The sequence below is a fragment of the Orycteropus afer genome, unplaced genomic scaffold, assembly GCF_000298275.1.
Source record: "Orycteropus afer afer isolate SDZICR_OR568_19922 unplaced genomic scaffold, OryAfe1.0 scaffold00036, whole genome shotgun sequence".
Classification (NCBI taxonomy): domain Eukaryota; kingdom Metazoa; phylum Chordata; class Mammalia; order Tubulidentata; family Orycteropodidae; genus Orycteropus; species Orycteropus afer.
This window is the reverse complement of record NW_006921623.1, coordinates 4,360,187-4,380,853: the sequence shown is the minus strand read 5'-3', so window position 1 is coordinate 4,380,853 and position 20,667 is coordinate 4,360,187. Positions and strand designations below refer to the sequence as shown.

The following is a 20,667-nucleotide window of genomic DNA, read 5'->3' as shown; positions in this document are numbered from 1 at the left end:
TCAACCATGGGAGATCAGAAGGGCAGCATTTGCACAGGGAGAAAGCTAGGGAGGCAGGAATGCATAGGTAAGAAGGACACCGGAAAGGGTAACCACTGGGAGGAAGTGGGAGGACAGCTGTTACATTGTAGGGAGTATAATCAATGTCATGTAACAAAATGGGTATGAACTGTTGAATGGAAAACAAATCTACTGTGTAAAATTTCACCCAAATCACAATAAAAAGTTAAAAAAAAAAAGTTAATGCTATTATAGTCAGGATAGTGGTTACCATATTTTTACACAAACAAGGTGTGTGTTATACAAATTGCACAACCCTTTTCATGTCAGTTTTCTATGCACACTTTATGCCTTATATGCATGTGTGTATTATTTATACGGGAGTATTATTTGTGAAAAAAATATAGTACTTCAGGAGAAGGGAAGGAGTTATGATTGAGAAATAGTAGGTAGATGACTTCTGGGATGATGGTAATTGACAATGGGTGTTGGTTATAATATTTTTCACTATATAATTATTTGTATATTATATGTACTTTTCTACATATGTTGTATTTCACACACACACACACACACACACAAAGAAACAAAAGGAAGAGAAATCTTGTTTAAATTTTCAGGAGAACTCTGTGACAAAGGCCACAGAACATCATCCAGGGGATTAGTATCCCATCCTTTTCAGATACAGTACATCTGTCCTTTCCAGTCTGGCTGGAGCCAGGGGAGTGATACAGAACAACGGACAGCTCCTCAAAGCCTAGCATCTAGATCCCTAAGTGGAAAAGGAGGTGCACAGAGCACTCTGAAGGCCATCACAAAGAAATGCCTTGGGAGCTCTCTCCTCCTATCTTCTTATAACAAGTTACTGCCAAAGGACAGGGTTGGTGTGAGTCTCAGATGTCCCTGAACCTGGAGGTCATGGGTCAGGGAAGCAGGGCGATGTGCTTACCGGCTTCCTCAGTGCTGATGGTGAGTTCCTTGCTTGGCTCACTGCGGCCAATCTTGTTGAAGGAGTACATGCGGATGCTGTACACGGATGCTGGGTGCAAGTCCACTATGTTGGCCTGGTTGATGGTGGGGGAGATATTGCGTGTGGATTGCTTGAAGTCCCAGGAATCTGGAAAGATGACACCCATTTCAAATCACAGTCATACAAATTGTGGAACTTCTCCCTAGCCTTAAGCACTAGCACATTCCACCCTCAAATGTGAGGCCTAGAAGGGGTCCAGCTCACGCAGACTGCAGAGAGGCTGCTGCTGACACGGTTTGCAACTTTGCAGAGAATGCAAAGGGTCTACTCCATGAAGCTCAAGCTTGCCAGACCGATGGATGCCTGAGAAAGGTGAGGAGAAAATACACTGAATGGATGGAGAATCAGGATCCTGACTCTCCTCAGCCACTGGCCAGCTTGTTAACTTAAACCTAAGACAGGGGTCAGAGGAGCAGTTTCCCAAGGTCTTTTCTAAGGTCACCATTTGCTCGCTATCTTTGAGAAGCTGGTCAGTGCTCTGGTCTCTCCCATATCAGTGACCTGCTCTTAGTGTGAAATACCTCACCCACCCAGGGGTCCTTGTGCAAAGTAGGAAGCCAAGCATAGGCTTCTGTTTTTCCATTCCTTGGATACTTTTAAGGTGGTGGTCTTGAGTGTTGCTCATTGATGATGAGGGTGATTGAAGATCAAGTGCCAGAGTCCTCAGCCTAAACCCTACCCTCCTTCCTTTACCATCAGGAGGAAGGTCTCCAACTCTTTGGGGCCAGGAACAATCAAGACATTAATTAGCATGTTCATGATTTATCCAGGGAGACTGGCAGTCCATTCCAAGGCTAATGTTTAGCAACACTGTAGAACATGAAAAATACCAGATAAATGCTACTTAGGGATACTGTGGCAGTAAACACCCTGTACTTCCAGAGAAATCCAGTCATTCATTCAATTTAATTTTGTTGTGTACCCACCAGGGGATTCCAGATAAAAATGGAAGAGGTTGCTGTTACAGCAATGACTCAGCTAGGACCTTGCAAACCCAGAATTCATAACCAGTACCATTTATTGGCACTTCACTTTGAAAAGAGAAAAGGGGATCATAAGGAAACAAGCTGATAGTAGGGCTTAAAAATATTTCCAGGGCATGTCCCTAATACCACTATTCAGCCTAATTTTCCATGCCTTCTAAATCCACAGTACAGCAGCCTGAAAAATTCTCAGTAGAAAAGATTAAATTGTATTCTCTACTGTTTAATTCCTAAATCAGTAAAGGATGCTAACACATTCTAGATATATTTTTTCTCCTAGAAATATTTTGATGTAGATTTTTTAAAAAGCTAATGCTTGATTAATCTTGAGATTGTCCCATTCCTCCAAATTCTGGTTAATTGAAGTTTTGATATTAAAAAAAAAAAAAAACAAGAAACACTTTTAGCAATTGATGCCTAGCCTCAGCATCTGTGAAGGGCATCGGCCCAGCTCCCCATCTGTAGCTTTGCATTTAATCCTGTGGTTTCATGAGCCAAAGTGACAAAATGGCGGGCCATGGAAGCTCAGAAACACACTGCCTTCTCCTTGCCTTTTAAAACACCCTAGCCACCCAGAGAGTCACTCTGTGCCTGACAGGTTAAGCCAGAACTGCAAATGTGCAGGCTCCTACCTACTGTGGGCACCTCCCTGATTTGGGACTGAATGGGCTAGCAGTGTGGAGGCAGGTGTTTATGTCTCTCTGTGACATCCTGGGAGCTGGTGCCAGCTCAGAAATCATATTTGATTTGCCCATGTTTATAGGAGAGGCAGAATGAGCATGAGCCACTGCATTCATTTTTGATGAGTGCAGGCTGAGGGAAGAGACTCAGTCAACATGATGTCTCTGAAAACAGAGGGCTGAGGAAAAGAGGCCATGGTATTCACTAAGCACCTGCGATGTGCCAGGTGCTATGCTGGATAGTTTAAATATAGCCCATTTACTCCTCTTACCCTCTTATGACATCAATGTCATTTCTCCATGATTCAGGTGACCTCCATGTCACCAAATGCAATGGAAGTTTGTTATGGATTGAATTGTGCCCACCCCTCCTGTAAAAAAAAAAAAAAAAAAAAGAAAGAAAAAGAAACAAAGAAAGAAGAAGAAAAATCAAATCAGTTGCCCTTGAGTTGATTCTGACTCATGGTGACCCCACATGTGCCAGAGCGGAATTGTGCTCCACAGGTTTTAAATGGCAAATTTTTTGGAAGGAGATTGTCAGGCCTTTCTTCCGAGCTGCCTGTTGGGTGGACCTGAATTGTCAACTTTTCAGTTAGAAGTAAGCACATTAACCTTTGCACCACCCAAGGACTCTGTCCCTTCAAAATATGTGTTGTATTCCTAGCCATTTTACCCGTGGATGTATACCTGTTTGGAGACAGGATTTTCTTTTGTTATGCTAATGAAGCCATGCTAGTGTAGGGTGGATCCTAAACATAATCACTTCTGAGTTTTATATACAAAAAAGCAGAATAGATACAGAGATAACATGTTGTTGTTATTTGCCATAGAGTCAGCCCCGACTCATAGCGACCCCTCCTTGGGTTTCCGAGGCAGTATCACTATGGAAGTAGGATTGCCCAACCTTCCTTCTGAGGAGTGGCTGGTGGGTTTGAACCGCCAGCCTTCTGGTTAGCAGTCAAGTGCCTTAGGCACTATCATGTGAGGATCGTCTACAAGCCAATGAACCCCAAGAAACCAAGGAATGCCCAGGGCTACCAATAAGTAAGGAACTGATATAGCTGAGATGCTGATTGGTACTTTTAGCCTCCAGAACTTTGAGAAAATAAATTTCTGTTCTGCAAAGCCACCCACATTTGGTATTTGTTTTACAGCGGCACTAGGCAACTAAGACAATGTTTTTCAGGTCTCATTTCTCACTTGACCTCTTAGGTGTGTTTAGCATTTGGACTTCTCCCTTCTTAGAATGTTCCTCCCTTGGCTTTCCTGATATAACAGTCTGTGTTTTTTCTCTTAGCTCTTGGGTCAATGTCTCCTTTGCAAGTGCATCTTCCTCTACCCTACCATTGACAGAGTTCTTCAAGGTTCTACATTTACTCACTTCATGTACTTTTCCCACTACGGCTTCTGGGTCCATCTATAGAAAGATAATCCACAGATTTGTACCCAGCTTGGATTTCTCCTTTGAACCCCAAATCTTATAACCTACTGTTTACTTGATGACTCCTTTTGGGTGTTTCAAAGGCACCTCAAACTCAACACCTCCAAAACAGAACTCTTGACCCTGTAAATCCCCTCCTTCCTGGGTTTCCTGTCTTAGGGAATGGCACCACCATCCATCAGGCTGTGCCAAAAACTTCAATGTTATTCTTGACTCTTTTTTCTCTCTTCTTCCCTATCAAGTCCTATAGATTGTATGAACTAAGGATCTCTTAAATCTTTCCACTTCTCTCCATCTCCAGCTCTCTCCAGGCCAAACCAGTTTCATCCTCACTTGGACCAGGGAAATAACCTCCGAACTGGCCTCCTAGCATCCACTGTGTGCCTCATCAACCCATCTTCCATGCTGCGCCCATCATTCATGTACAAACATGATTGAGCCCCTCTCATAGGCCAAGCACTGCGAGTGGTCTTTCCAAAACAAAACTATGACACAGTCATCTCCATACATAAAATCCCTCAATAGTTGTCTCAGTTTCCTAGAGCTATTCTAACAGAAATATCACAAGTGGGTAGCCTTAAAAAACAGACATTTATTTTCTCACAGTTCAGGAGTCTAGAATCTGAATCCAGGGCACCAGCTGTAGAGGAAAGCTCCCTCTGTCTCTTTCTCTGTTGGTTCTGGGAGAAGGCCTTCATCTCTTTCAGCTTCTATTCCTAGTTCCTTGGTACCTCCATGTAGCATTTCTCTTCCTCTGTCTGTGCTTACTCCTGTTTCTAATCCGTACCTTTTATATCTCAGAGGTGATTAGGCAAAGGGCAAATCCTATAGGGATATGCCCTTATTAATATAATAAAGGAAACCCTGTTCCCAAATGGGATTACATGCACAGGTGTAAGGACTAGGGTAACAACACATATTTTGGGACGGGACGGGCCACAATCCATTCACAACATAGTTTTTCTTGCTTTTAGAATAAAGACATATTTTCTTAACATGACTCAGGCCTGCAACATCTGGCTCATGCATACAAAGCAACCCCTATGGATAGTACAGTTTCAGTGGCAACTGCCCAAGGAGATGCTAAGCCTCCTGAATAAAACTTTGGCTGCCCCCCACCCCCACCACACACACACTTGGAATGCTGGCGAGAGATCACAGACATATTTTTTCCTTCCCTTTGGACTTAGAGTTAGTTCCTCTGTATTTTGTAGTTATAATAAATACCCTTCCTTGCCTTACTCAGGGAGCTCTGGTGGCATAGTGCCTAAGGCACTTACCGTTAACCAGAAGGCTGGAGGTTCAAACCCACCAACCAATCCTCAGAAGGAAGACTGGGCAATCTACTTTTGTAGTGATATCGCCTCGGAAACCCAAGGAGGGGTCTCTATGAGTTGGATCTGACTTGACAACTGTGAGTTTTTTTTTCTTTTCCTGCTTTTTGCCAATAGTTTGCAGGTGGATTTGATCCTGTGTTCCCAAATCATCTCTGATGTTGGCACAAAACAGCTCTCTCCCCACAACCCTTCTAGGCTAACGCATCAGAGTAAAATCTGGAGTCCTTTAGCCCATTTTCCAAACTTGATCACTGCCATCTCCCTGACCCTAAATAGCTAAAATCAAGGGGCTCTGTTTTTCTCCCCTTTCCTTTTCAGTTCTTTCAGAGAACAGGGCTGGCTTTGGTGAATATTGTCTCTTTTAATATTCTCTTTCATATGAGCCTGGCTTACCCAGATTAACATATTTCATTAAGGGCTCTCTCTCCCTTTCTTCATCAAAGGGTTTATAATGCAAAATATTCTTCTTAAAAAATAAGAAAGCGGCTAGGGAGATGTCAGTGCCTTCTACTCTGCGGGCTGCGTGCTGAGAGGGGATCGGGAGTCTGATTTTTCTGGAGACATATTCAGTGTAGGGGGAGGAGCACTTGGACAAAAGCCACATCTGGAGCATTTAGCTGTCTGTGCCTGGGAAACAAATCCATTCTGCATCTCTGATTTTCTCCATGCATCATGGCTCTGAGCCCCTCATGACAATCTCTCTGCAGCACAGAGAACAGGTTCCCTGAGTCACAGGGACAGCTCATAACATCTCACCACCAGTCCCTCTCACAGCCACACTCCTGCTCACACGATGAGGCTGCCTCCCGGACTTAGAGGCCATTCTCAAAGAATCCATCCCTGCTCTTTGCTTGGGGAACAGAGGCAGAATTTGGTGTCTGCATTTTTAAATCCACACAGCGCCATCTGACAGATTTGTGTGGACGGTGCTATTTATCATTCAGCACTCATGTATTATTAGTCTGCTGCCTGGGGCCAGGGGAAGTCAGCGTGAATGGGATGGCTTAGAAAGGGCAGACTTGGTAATTTCCCTTGGAAAATTAACATGATGAGCAACATGGCAGAAAACCTGGCAAAGGCAGAGTGGAGGCAAAGAATGAGGTCAGAAGCAGACGTTCCAGACCCAGGATGGGTGTAGTCTGGGGCAAGAGGAACAGAAGAAGGAGCAGAGACACAGGATGGGGAGCTGGGAAAGGATACAGAGATGTGCCAAGCTCTGTGCAAGGCAGTTCCATGTAAGGTAACATACTCACCTAATCCTTATGACCACCCTGCGAATTAGGGGTGATTGCCTCCATTTTCTAGAAAAGAGATCCCCAAAGAGGGGACACAGCTTGCTAAGGATTGCACAGCTCTGACACTTGGTCAACTCATTTTCTACTTTGAGAAAAGTTCTTGGCCCCCTAAACCCCAGATGCAGGGTTAGGCCTACTCAGACACACCACATACATGCATGCACACTCACACATGCACATATACTTTCTACCCTTTAAGTCACCCTTTTGTTCTTCTGGATACCTTTCCCAGTTCTCACATAATACAGTTTGTGGTGTATTACATTTGATAAGCTAGTGCTTTGTCATGGTGCAAGTGTGTGCCTGTGTGTGCCCTCACTCCAACTGCATTGTAAGCTCCAAGGGCAACATTCTGTTTCCTATTTTTTTTTTTTCTTTCCCTACCCCGTGGCTGGTGCATGATTCTGCAAAAAAAAAAAAAAAAAAAAAGGCACTTAGTACATATTGCTGGCTGACAGACACATAGATTTCAGTCTGCAAGTCCCACAGGACTATAAATTGCCACATGAAGTATTTGAGCTAGAAAGGGGAAAGGAACTTCCATTTATTCAAGGTCTGCACTAGTCCTGTGCTAGATGTTCTATCTTCCTTCATCCTCAACACAGTCCTGTGAGGCGGGTACTACTGTTCCCACCCTGCAGATGAGGAAGCTGGGCTGTGCTCATGACCTCTGTCTGGCTCCAGTGACAACTCCCTGCAGTTCTCATGGAAGCAAGGGTTTGGTGAAGTCATCATGGGCAAGGGAAGGAGGCCAGGGGACTCCTTTTTCTAAATGACCCAGGATGCAACAGATGCTTATCTGGGAGGGCTGGTCTGAAGCAGCCCCACTCAAAGGCAGGGGCAAGAACCAGCTGGCTTTTCAATAGTCTTGATCCTGTGACTTATTTATTTATTGTTTTAAGGTACAAAGAACTGTTGAAGGGAGAGTCTGAGGCTGAGTTTTCATTATGCCCCCTCAAGCACCACCCATCTGTTGTACTGTGATGGCTAGCATGTTGCTATATGCTGGAAGCTATGCCAATGGTATTTCAAACACCAGCAAGGTCACCTATGGACAGGTATCAGTGGAGCTTCCAGACTGAGATAGACTAGAAGGAAGGGCTGGTGATCTTTCAAAAATCAGCCAATGAAAACTCCATGGACCACAACAGAGAGTTATCTGACATAGTGCTGGAAGACAGTGCAGGACCGGGTCATGTTTTGTTCTGTTGTACATGGGTTTGCCACGAGTCAGAGCTGACTCAATGCAACTGAAAACAAGCCTACCCACCCATCTTGGCATTCCAGGCTCTGGCCTGAGGCATGAAAGTTCCTATCCTGTCCAGGGATCTAGTGGGGTTGCAGGAAGACATGGATATGCTTGGAAATGGCATCTTCCCTGCCTGCCTCTCCTGCGCTGCTCTTCAGATGTACAACATTCTCAGCTTCGTCCTGCTGAGGAGTGCCGTGCCTTCAGAAATGTTTCCACACATCAGAGAGTGGTCAGCAAAGGGGGAGTGGGCAGGGAGGCAGTTACAAGGAGTAGTGTGGTAGAGGATGCTGGGGACAACCAGGCATTCACCACCGATCCCCAGATACAAGCAGAGCCCTGCCAATCATATCAGCCGGCAGAGAGATGGAGCATGCACCGCCAGATGGAGATGTTGGTCTACAGGCCACTCCTTCCTTTTTGACTCCTGGGGAGCTTGAGTCCAGCCTCAAGAAATTCTGAGACATGAGACGGACACGGTTTGCTGTCTTCTCTACGTGTCCTTTCTCTCCTCCAGGGTTCTGCTGCTCACCCCTCTCCCCAGCCTCCTTGCTCATCTCTTGGGTACCAATTCCTTCAACTCATATACATCCTTCAGGTATATAAGCGATGGCAGGTGAATCTTTCCAAGGTGGCATTTTGCTCCAGTCGCTCTCTGGGAGCTTAAACACAGTTAGGGGTTCTCAATTACCTTCCCCAACAAAATGAAAGCTCATCCTGGAGGCCTCTCCCACAAGCTTGCCCCAAAGCACTTTTTTTTTTTTTTTTTATTAGGATTTGGGTGAAGATTTACAGAGTAAATTCACTTTTCATACAGCAGTTCACATATACTTTGTCTCATGTCATTGACCAAAATTTACAATGCAGCAGCTCCCCTCCCACTTCCCCCCCACAGTCACCTCCTCCCAGTGTCCATCCCTTCATACTCTTCGAGAGGCCCATTTTCTGCCAACCCTGTATATGATCTTGGATACACTCTCCATTTAGACATACATAATTGTTTAGCTTGTTCACCCATCTATCCGTCCCTATACCCATATTTGCTTTCATTAACAACTCAGTATTGTATTTACAAAGGGGTTCATATTTGTTGTTTGTACTGCCCATGTAACTCTCTCTGTCTTTCTCATCCTCAATGCTGCCATATTGGTCACTCACATTTGGTACATTGCCCTTCTCTTCACCCAAATCAATATTTATCTCTATCTATCTAACAGCATTCCCTCCTCTTCCCTCCCACCCCTGGTAACCAACAAAGAAAATGTCCTCCAATATATAAACATTTCCTTAACTTTTACAATAACGGACTAATACAATATTTGTCCTTTTGTGACTGACTTATTTCGCTCAGCATAATGTCCTCCAAGTTCATCCACGTTATGCGGTGTTTTGCAGATTCTACATTATTCTTTAGCGTTGCATAGTATTCCATTGTGTGAATGTACCAAAGTTTGGTTATCCATTCCTCAGTTGTTGGACATCTAGGTTGTTTCCAAGTTTTGGCTATTGTAAATAGTGCTGCGATGAACATCGGCGTGCATATATCTGTTCTTGTTATGGCTCTCACTTCTTTAGGGTATATACCTAGTAATGGGATGGCTGGGTCAAATGGTATTTGTATCTCCAACTTTTGAAGGAATCGCCATACTGCTTTCCACAATGGTTGTACCATTTTACAGTCCCACCAGCAGTGTATGAGAGTCCCAATCTCTCCACAACCTCGCCAGCATTTGTTATTTTCTGTCTTGTTGAACTTTGATACTAGTGCTGGAGCAAGATGGTATCTCATTGTTGTTTTGATTTGCATCTCTCTAATAGCTAATGATCGTGAGCATTTCTTCATATGTTTGTTGGCCGCTTGAATATCCTCCTTGGTGAAGTGTCTGTTCATGTCTTCTGCCCATTTTTTAATTGGATTGTTTGTCTTTTTGTTATTGAGGTGTTGGAGTGTTCTATAAATTCTAGAGATAAGTCCCTTGTCAGATATGTTATTACCAAATATTTTTTCCCAATCTGTAGGTTCTCTTTTCCCAAAGCACTTTTTAAGCTTATTTCCCATCAATTGTGTTTATGAGCTCTTGCTAGACCACTTGCTGTTCCCTAGAGGGCACGACGCCCTTGCTTGTGCTGTATCTTAACCCATTCCCTGAGATCTTGGTCCACTTCCTTTCAATCCAGCCTTTCCTGCACTCAGGTTAAACTCTTGGATGGCTATGACTGTGACCTAACTCTTCTCTACAGCTACACTGTTAGTTTTTCATGGTAGGGCTCTGCTTTGTAGAAACCTGCATCAAAGATGAACAACCCAATGCTTAAGACTGAATTGCTTCCCAAGATTTGCTTTACTGTGTCTCATTTTAAAGCACTTAACAAAAATTTGCTCAGCATCTCCCTTGTGTCCAGGCCTTATGCTGAGAATACAATAAGGAATAAGACATGGCCAGTCCAGAGGAGAGGATAGACAGACAGTGACCATATGCTGTGCTAAGGGGGATGTGTGTAGGGGGCTGCCTGGGAGGTGTTAGAGAAAACAAACCCTCAGATCTAACTAAGACTTGAAGGATGAGTTGGAATTGATGAGGGAGGGAGAACTAAGGAGGCTTGAATTCTCCAGACTAGCTTTTGAATTGTTTTACTTTATATTTATTGTGGTAAATACACACACAAATATTACACAGTATTTGTCATTTCAACATTAAGTTTTATTTTAATATTATTTTGAAAAGCGAATGCAAGCTTATGGTATTGAATTCAAAAGTTACAAAAGAAAGTTCACTCCTGCCTTGAAGTCTCTCAGGTCCTCTCTCAGAGGCAACCCCTCATTACTCGTTGCTTATGCACCTTCCAGAGAGTCAATACATATACAAACATGAGCACCTATGACTCTTTTTTGGCTTGGTTCATTCTGCAGGTCTCTTGTCCCCTTTGAGGACCCTCCTTGCTATTCCTGCTGCCCAACTGTGGGGCCCCATCATCTGCTCCTCAGAGACTCAGTCTTCTGACCTCTCTGCCTTCTACTGTTTCACAGTGACAAAGGCAGCCTCACAGGAGTGGCTAGGAAGGCTTCCAGGAGGAGGAGACTTAGATCTCAGCCTTTCCAGGTACTCTCAAACCCCAACAACTCACTCGTGGGAAGGTCTAGCTTTCTGAACCCCAATCATCCCAAACACAGAATGCCCAGATGATCCAGCCAAACTCATAATGCTACTGGTCCAATAGAAAACATCCACAGCTCCTGGACACAGGTGCTTTAAACTTGCAAAAATCAAACCACCCTTTTGGGCCTTGGACCAGGGACAATCCTGGAAAGGAGGCGTGAACACCCCCTCACATCAACTAGGAGTCCCTCCTTCTGTTCCCTGGGCTCTAGTATTACCAGAGCGTCTCTCCCTTTGGAAGCACAGGTACTTGCATGCTGGTAGGTGTATGCCTTGCCTGTGCAGCCCTGAGGCCCCAGGGGCTGTCCCACTCAGTGGGGCACTGGCAGGGAATGTGGCCTGGGGCTGTGCTCAGCAGAACCCTCACATTCCTGACCCAGCTCCTACCTGATTTGTTCTTGTATTCAATGTCGAAGCCCGTGATGATGCTGTTCCCGTCAAATCGCTGAGTCCAGCGCAGGTTCATGCTCCGGGCCTTCACCTCCCGGATCTCTAGCTCTGGGGGATCAGGGGGCTCTAGGGTGTGATAGGAGGAGAGGCAGAAGTGAGGGTGATAGCAGAGAGCTTGGCCTCTTGCTTACCCCTAGAGAGGGCCAGGGTTCTGCGGCACCCCTGGGGGGCTGATGTTACCTGGTCTAGTCAAGGTCCTAGCAGCTCTGGGGTCTCAGCAAGGTGGGGGTAGGGGGAGACCCAGCATCAGGACTCAGAGGAGGCCCAGGTTGATCCTCTGTCTTGTCCTTTTTTCCTCAGCTGGGAGCAGGCAGGCCCTTTCTTAGGGATTCCTCGAAGCTCATGGCCTTTTTCCCCCTCAGAGTATCCACCTTGAGTTTCTCTTCCCACACCTCCTCTGGAGTCTGAGCCCATGAACCAGCACTACCCCCTGACCCCACCCCAGCCCTGCCTTCTGGAACTGGCAGTGGACTCCAGTGGGCCATAGCTATTGCAAATCTTCATGGTTTGAAGTGTCCTGGACAGGCCCTTCTCTCTCCAGCCTGGGTAGGAGGGAGGGTTTTTCCCCAGAAGGCCATTTCCTGTCATCCTCTGCCATGGTGTGAGTGATGTCCCTGATATCTGAGGTAGAGTTAGCTATGGGCACCTGGGTCTCTGGGGAAGCAGGTTGGGAATGGTGGGGCAGGTGAGGGTACCTTGCACAGTGAGCTGGATTAAGCCCCGGTCCTCTCCATAAGAGTTGATGGCATGGCAGCTGAAGAAGACAGAGTCCCCACGGTCAGCTGGTTTGAGCTGGGAGAGGGTCAGCAGAAGGAGAAGGAGAGAGGAAGAAAATGGGAAGAGATTTTTAGAGCTGGTCAGCTGAAGGGAGCCCACTTGAGGGGAGATCAGCAGGCTGTCTTGTTCTGGGAGGGGGACCCACAGGGACTTTGTCAAGGGGTCCTATTCCCACTGGGTTCCAAAGAACAAAGTTTGGAGAGGTCCATGCAGGGAGGGACTAAGGAGTCCCAAAAGGGAGAGAGGAACTATAGGGGTCCCATGAGGGAAGGAGGGACTGAGGGGTACCAGGAGGGAGGAAGGGAGAGATTGAGTGGGTCTCAGGAGAGAGAGAGGGAGAGACTGAGGAAGTCACAGGAGGGAGGGAAGGGCTGAGGGTGTCCCAGGAGCAAGGGAGGTACTGAGGGTCCACAGTTAATGGCTGTGGTGTTGGCAAAAAGGAGATCCAGTGAGGTTCTAAGGCAGAGTCCTGGATGGAGAAGGGAAATAAGTGAGAAAGAGGAGGTACTTTTTTGGGGTGTGGATAGGGGCACAGATGTAATGGTTGAGTGTGCCTCACTCTCTGAGTGTCAGAGTCCAGCTAGGACTGGGGGTGGGTGCTCACCTTCAGAGTGGACACAACCTCATCTCCATTGTCCTTGGTGGCAATGGCGTACCGCATAACACGGTCGGGATCAATGACCGTGTCTCCCTTCTCCCAGCGGATGATGATGGGCCGCTCACCCCGCGCTGTACAGTTCAACTCCTTCGCATGGCCCTTGATGGCAATGGTGGTGTTGGGGTGGGAGGTGATCATCGCTGGGACTAGGGGAAGGTAGGAGGTGCAGGAGGTCCCAGTCAGGGTCAGGAGCCGGAAGCCAGAAGAGGGGGAGGGACTTTCCCATCTCAGAGACCCCCGCCCCTGTCTGTCCCCTGCTGCTCCGTGCCACCCTCAGAGCACCTCAGCTCCTTCAAGAGGGTTTAATAAAGGTGGAGAGGAAACTGTAGGAAACCCCCTTGCCTGTTCCCTTCTTTTTCTCCTCATCCATGATTGGGGCAGCCACTCTCTACACCAAGGGTTCTCATATTCATAGACCCCTCTGGTGAAGCCAGTGGACCCATCTCAGAATGTTTTTAAATACACAAAATACAACCAATTATATTGAAATATGGTTAGATAAATATTAAAAACATTAAAAAGAAAACTTATACAGTATATCATGTATCAATATATGTTCTATATATCAATATATGTTCTTCATTAAAAACCAAACCAAACCCATTGCTGTTAAGTCAATTCTGACTCATAGCAACCCTACAGAATAGAGTAGAACTGCCCCTAGGGTTTCAAAGCCTGTAAATCTTTACAGAAGCAACATGCCACATCTCTCTCCTGCAGCAAGGATGCAGGGTTTGAACTGAAGACCTTTTGGTTACCAGCTGAGTGCTTAACCATTTCACCACCAAGGCTTGCTTCTTTATTACTCTTTAAGAAATCTAATCGTGAGGTTCCTGGGTAGAGCAAACAGTTAATGGTTAAATGCTACTCCACAGCAACTGATTTAGTGAGTCTATGGTAGCGCAGTGCCTAAGGCACTTGACTGCTAACCAGCAGGCTGGCGGTTCAAACCCACCAGCCCCTCCTCGGAAGGAAGATGGGGCAATCTACTTCCGTAGTGATTGTTGTTGTTGTGGTGGTGTGCCGTCGAGTCGGACTCGACTCATAGTGACCCCTCCTTGGGTTTCTGAGGCAGTATCACTATGGAAGTAGATTGCCCCATCTTCCTTCCAAGGAGTGGCTGGTGGGTTTGAACCGCCAGTCTTCTGGTTAGCAGTCAAGTGCCTTAGCCACTATGCTACCAGAGCTGATACTGCCTCGGAAACCCAAGGAGGGGTCGCTATGAGTTGGGTCCGACTTCACGGCACATAACAACAACAACAGTACCATGAGCTTGTAGTACTAATGAGCATATGTGATATTTTGACATCTGCAACCACTGTGATATGACATGAAAGCATCTGGATTTCTTTTGGTGATAGTTGTAGGTACTGGTACTGCTGTGGGTTGTTGTTATGCTCAAAACAGGGAAATGCTAAATTAATGTTAGGTTCATGAAATAAAAATGTAATTTCCCCTCTCCAAATTCATGGATCCACCTTGAATTCTATCCATGGGCCTCCCGGGGATCTCTGGGCCCCCGATCTGCTCTAAAGAATTGGGGGCCTCACTTCCTCTCTATGGTTAAGATTCTCTCCATAGGAGCCATCTTGTTTACTTCCCTGCTTCTAGGCAGCAGGTCTCTTCCAAAGAGCTGAGACCCCCAGCCCTGGCCAGCACCAATCACAATTGATTTTCTTAAGCAGAGCTAATAGGTGATGTCCCACCCCCACCACAGACCTGAGACAATCACCATGAAATAACCAAGGACCTGGATGGTCATCAGGAGACCCCTCCCACTGCCCTAAGGAGAAGCTTCTCCATCACTGACTCCTTCTCTGGGCCTGAGCACACAGGAGAAGGGCAGAGGGGCAGGTGTCCCTCCTGTCAGTGAAATCTTGTCCCCTTTCTTTCTGTCCAGCTCAAAAACACTCACCGGACACCTATGCCATCACCAGGCACCATGCCAGGCTAGGGGATACACACGACAATGAGACACGGTCCTTGCTACCTGGGGGCCTGTGATTCCAGGAGAAGGGGGTAGGAGGGGGAGGGGAAGATATGAGCATGACCAACACTGAGTATGAGGAAAATCTGATGACTATTTCCTGGAAACGTTAGGAGAAATTAATTTTGACTAAAGGGTAACTGGAAAGGCATCATCCAGTCATTCACCTAGCATTTATTGAGCACCTACTACATGCCAGGCCTTGTGCTAGGTTCTGGAGCTAACCAGAGAACAAGACAAGCACAGTCTGTGACCTCAGGGAGTTTCACTCTAGTGGGGAAAATAGATGACAAAAACTAATAATTCCAGTAAAGAATGGTAAGGATATGCTCGGAGGAGTACACAGGCTTTGTCATTTTCAGAACTTAGAAAATGAATGGAGGAAGGGCACCCTGGGTGTGGAACCTGCTTGAGCAAAGGCTCAGAAGCAGAAACAAGTGGGGCAAGTCCCAGGAAGGGAAGTGGTCTGGTGTGATTGGTAGAACTGCCCTTGTCTTCCCTTTTCTTCATCACCTTCCTGGGAAAACCTGCCTCTCAGAGTATAGGGCTCTAGTCCCTCTTGCCCTGGGAGGGACACTCATTAGCTCTCTAGAATACACAAATGGGGAGGGGCTGGGTTGGCAGCAAGAATCAGACAACACTCCCTCCCTTTAGGGGAGCACCCCTCCTCACATTGAGATTTGCAGAGCAGAGATCCAGCTCTCAATATCCCCATCACTGGCCTGCTTTGGCTGTAGTGCACAGGGGTGTGCTATCTCCTCTCTCCTCTCCTCTACACCCCTGCACCCCAACCCTGCCTCCTGGTACCATGTTCCTGCTCCACTTCAATGGCTAGCCCCTTGCCTTCCCTCTCAGTGTCCTCAGGACTTCCATCCCCTCCCATTTTGAAGACTTGCTCAGACAAAGTACTCCCCAAACAACTCTCTAGGGCCTGGGGACTTTTCAGGACAAATAAGCCACTGGAGAAAGGTCAGACACCATGGAGCCATAATGGTGTGACCTGAGACACTAATCAGGGGTAAGAAGGCATTTCGAATAGCTGTAGGGGAGTTAAGGAATTTTCTGTCTTCCTGAAGTCACACCAAACAGCCAGCCATCTTGTCAGGAGGGGAGAGCCCTAGCCCAGGCTCCTGTACCAGCCTCTCAGCCCATTCCCCAGTCCTGGCTCATCAAATAATAAGCAGATAAATTTTATAATGCACGGCATTACACCAGGCTATACAATAAAACGCGAAAGACAAATAACTAGGTGCAAGTTATAATGAAGAAAAAGCCTGCAGTCAGAAACATCCAAGTATGAATTATTGACTAAGGTTTTACACTCTCAAGGATGTGTGGAGGAATATTTTTCCATCAAAGATTTGCATAATTCACTCATATAAACCTGGGTAGAATATAGAGTAAGATTTTACATCAACAAGTCGGGCTTTGCATTGCAGATGCCTCCATTTTCACTGGAGGATTGAAACGCGGGGGGAGGGGTTGTGGTGGGAGGAGAGGCATGTGGGCTGTTTCTGCTTTCCCATAGGGCTAGGGCCCTGGGACATCTGGGCAGCTTGGTCCTCTTGGTCCTGAGGCCTTTCTGGGTCCTGAAAGGTTGCTGTTAATGCCACAGAGGAGTTGGGGCTATCTGGGCAGAGGACTCTGTGTATATGTGTGTGTGTGTGTGTGTGTGCATGTGTTTGTGTGTGAAGGGGTGTGGGGCAGGGTCAAGTCTCGGTGCTGGTCAGAGTCTAGAGCAAGGAAGGAAAAGGAAGAGTCCTTCTTTGATAGGATGCCTGCAAAGCTGTGCACCAGAATAAGAAGCCAGCAGCACACCCCTGTTCTGCAATCCAGATAGGGCAACACTGGGCTATCCAGGGCCTGCATGCAAATTATAAGGCAGTGGATGCAGCCCAGTGTGTCGTAGTGATGCAGTGGTTAAAGCACTTGGCTGCTAACCAAAAGGTTGGCAGATTGAACCCACCAGTGCCTTGTGGGGGAGAAAGATGTGGCAATCTGCTTCCGAAAAGATTTGACTCGATAGGAGTGGGTTTGGTTTGATTTTGGTTGGATGCAGCCTTGGTGCATCACTTGTCTCCTTGGTGTGCACCTTTGAACAGTGCACACCCCATGCATCCATACACGTTGGTACTACCTCAGGGAGCTTGTCTTCTCAATCAGGTGTGTTTAGAGTGATAGCCATTGGGCAGCCAGAGGCAGGAGGGTCTCCAGAGATCCTGGACAGGCCCCAGAGCCCACTGGCCCCTCATTGTTGTTAGGTGCTGTCGAGTCATCAAAATTCATAGTGATCTCATGCACAGCAGAGTGACCAAAACACTGCCCAGTCCTGTGCCAGCTCCACGATCCTTACTATACCTGAGCCCATCATTGTAGCCACTGTGTCAATCCATCTTGTTGAGGGCCTTCCACTCTTTCATTGACCTCCACTTTACCAAGCATGATATCCTTCTCTAGGGAATGGTTCCTTCTTACAACATGACCAAAGTAGGTGAGACAAAGTCTGGCCATTCTCACTTCCAAGGAGCATTCCGGCTGCACTTCTTCCAGGACAGATTTGTTAGTTCTTTTAGCAGTTCATGGTACTTTCAGTATTCTTCACCAGTATCACAGCTCAAAAGCATCAACTCTTCTTTGGTCTTCCTTATTCATTGTCCACCTCTCACATGCATATGAGGAGATTGAAAATGCCATGGCTTGTGTCAGGTGTACCTTAGTCCTCAAGGAGATATCTTTGCTCTTCAGCACTTGAAAAAGGTCTTTTGCAGTTGATTTGCCCAGTTCTATATGTTGTCTGGGGAGCTCTGGTAGCATAGTGGCTAAGACACTTGCCTGCTAACCAGACGGCTGGCGGTTCAAACCCACCAGCCACTCCTCGGAAGGAAGGTTGGGCAATCCTACTTCCGTAGTGATAACTGCCTCGGAAACCCAAGGAGGGGTCGCTATGAGTCGGGGCTGACTCGACGGCACATAACAACAACAACAACATACGTTGTCTGATATCTTGACTGCTGCTTCCATTGGTGTTGATTGCAGAACCAAGTAATATGAAGTTCTTTTTTTTTTTTTTAAATAATATGAAGTCTTTGACAACTTCAAACTTTTCTTCATTTATCCATTCTCTCCATTTATGCAGGGCCCTCAGCCCTGCATAAAAACACCCAGAACTCGGACTGGGCTCCTTTCATACTCCCACCAGCTTGGCTGCTAATCATGGCAATGAACATCACACGTCACAATCTCTTTACAATCTCTCTCTTCATGTGCTCTCTTTATAGTCCCACAGCTCAGGGCTAGCTCAGGGAAGCCTGTCTATGGAGAAGGGGAGACAGCTCTTGTCACTCTACTCCACACACCCCATGCAAAGGGTTTGGTGGCTAGGAAGGTGTTCTGGTTACCTAGTACCGCTCTGACAAGAATATACCACAAATGGGATGGCTTAAACAAATAGGAGTTTATTCGTACAATTTGGAGGCTTTCAGTCCAAGTTCAAAGTACCAGGCTCTAGGGGCTGGATGAAAGCCCCTCAACCTTGGGGTCCAGCTCTGCCTCTTGCTCCAGACCCACTGGAGCTAGAGGCATTTCTTTAGACAGCTGCTGGCTGCTGAGGTTGAGAAGCCCCAAGGCTGACAAGTAAAAAGGCACAGTCCTGATGTTACCAAACCACACGGCAGGCCATTAACTTAAGTCCATTGTATGTCCCAGGGTCGGCAGAGCATAGCAGGCTGGTGAGCAACGACATGGCTACATGCAGGGTCCAAGCGTGCCATAGGCTAGAGACCATTCTCAAAGCTTCTCCTTATATACAGGAAGTAGACCACATCCCAAAGGCAGCTACTCAGCTGCTTGTGGTAGGTTCCACCATAGAGTTGATTGCCAGTCTCATCATGGGGAATACTACCACCAGCTTCCCAGCCACTCAACCAGGCCCAGCCAAGCTGACACACAAACATAACTACCACAGAAGGCTTGGTTTCTATTTCTGTCTCTACCAACTGTGTGGTCTTTAATGCATTATACTTAACTTCTCTGAGCCTGAGGTGCATGGCCTATAATATAAAAACCTTGATATCTACCCTGCAGAGTTGTTACATGGACAAAAGGAGTCTCTGTGTGTAAAATGCTTGCCAAGAAACCTGATCAAGCTGCTCAAGAAAGCTGCTCAAGAAACCTGGATTCTATCCTCACCTCTATACAGTGCTGGTTCAGTGGTAGAATTCTTGTCTTGCATGCAAGACAGCTGGGTTCAATTCCCAGCCAATGCACCTCAAATACAGCCACCACCTGTGTGTCTATAGAGGCTAATGTGTTGCCATGATGCTGAACATGTTTCAGTGGAGCTTCCAGAATAAGACACACATGGAAGAAAGGCTTGGCGACTTTCTAAAATCAGCCAATGAAAATCCTATGGATCACAAGGGTCCAATGTACAACCTATCATGGGGATGGCTCAGGACCAAGCAGTGTTTCATTTAGTTGTGTGTGCAGTCCCATGAGTCAAGGGCAGACTTAATGGCAGCTAACAACAACATTCCTGTCCCCAGTGGTTGCATGCCCCTCTCTGGTTCCAAGGAAAGCATCTGATGAAACATGCATACCACGTTACTGGCTAAAGGTGTCACTTGCCAGGCTACTCCATCTAATCACAAAACTCTAGAGTTGAAGAGCCCCAGTTAAAGGTTCAAGAGAGTTGCCACTAGCCACATGCAGCTATTAAGCACTTGAAATATGGTTAGTCCTAACTGAGATGGACTGCAATCATATAACATACACTGGATCTCAAAAACACAGCAAGAAAAAAGAAATGTAAAATCTCTTATTAACAATTTTATATTAATGTTAATATTTTAGATATATTAACTACATTGAGTTAAATATAATATTACAATTAATCTTACCTGTTTCTTTTTCTTTATTAAAACCTGTGACAACTACTGTCAACCACTCAGAGGGGGATCTATGTAGGAGATCCTGGGTGGAGTGGGAGAACAGTGTGGAACAAAACTCAAAAATCATAAAAAAAAAAAAAAAAAGGGACCTGGTTTGCTGGTCTGATGGAGCCTGGTGGAACCCCTGAGACTACGGTGCCTAGCTGCCCTTTAAGTCTGGAATTGAACACACTCCTGTGCTTCTAGTCAAGCGAAAGACAGGCATATGAGCTGAACATTTATATTAGGTAGATACACTCCTTGGAGAGAACAATCATGGGAGAATAGAAGGGATGTGTATGTACAGGGAGACAGCTCGAGAGGCAGGAGTGCATGGGAGGGAAGGACACAGGGAAGAGGTAACTATGGGAAAGAAGTGGGAACAGAGCTGTTATTGTGGGAAATTGTAGGCAATGTTATGAGACAAAGTGTAAGTGAACTGTTGTATGGAAAATGAATTTGTTCTGTAAACTTTCACCCAAATCACAATAAAATTAAAAACAAACAAACAAAAAAACATGTGATGACTAAAAAATTTTAAATTGCATATGTGGCCCACATTGTGTTTCTATTGGGTGGTCCTGCTTTAGATCATCTAAGAGAATCACTTCTTTACAAATGATGAAACTGAGGCTATACAGGGAAATTATTTTCCCAAGGTTTACTCTGCTAGTAAATAGAAGCATATTTTAAA

The 20,667-nt window shown here is 46.1% G+C and overlaps 1 protein-coding gene across 1 annotated transcript in view; it reads right to left on the bottom strand.

Moving 5' to 3' along the window:
* The window catches only part of DSCAML1 (DS cell adhesion molecule like 1), a 518,667-nt gene that overhangs the window by 52,082 nt on the left and 445,918 nt on the right, over positions 1-20,667 (bottom strand). The window contains exons 15-18 of the mRNA XM_042780350.1: positions 13,005-13,204; positions 12,319-12,415; positions 11,561-11,689; positions 950-1,117 (exon numbers count right to left, since the gene is read on the bottom strand). Of these exons, the coding sequence (XP_042636284.1) occupies positions 950-1,117; positions 11,561-11,689; positions 12,319-12,415; positions 13,005-13,204 (594 nt within the window). The remainder of the gene's footprint in view (positions 1-949; positions 1,118-11,560; positions 11,690-12,318; positions 12,416-13,004; positions 13,205-20,667) is intronic.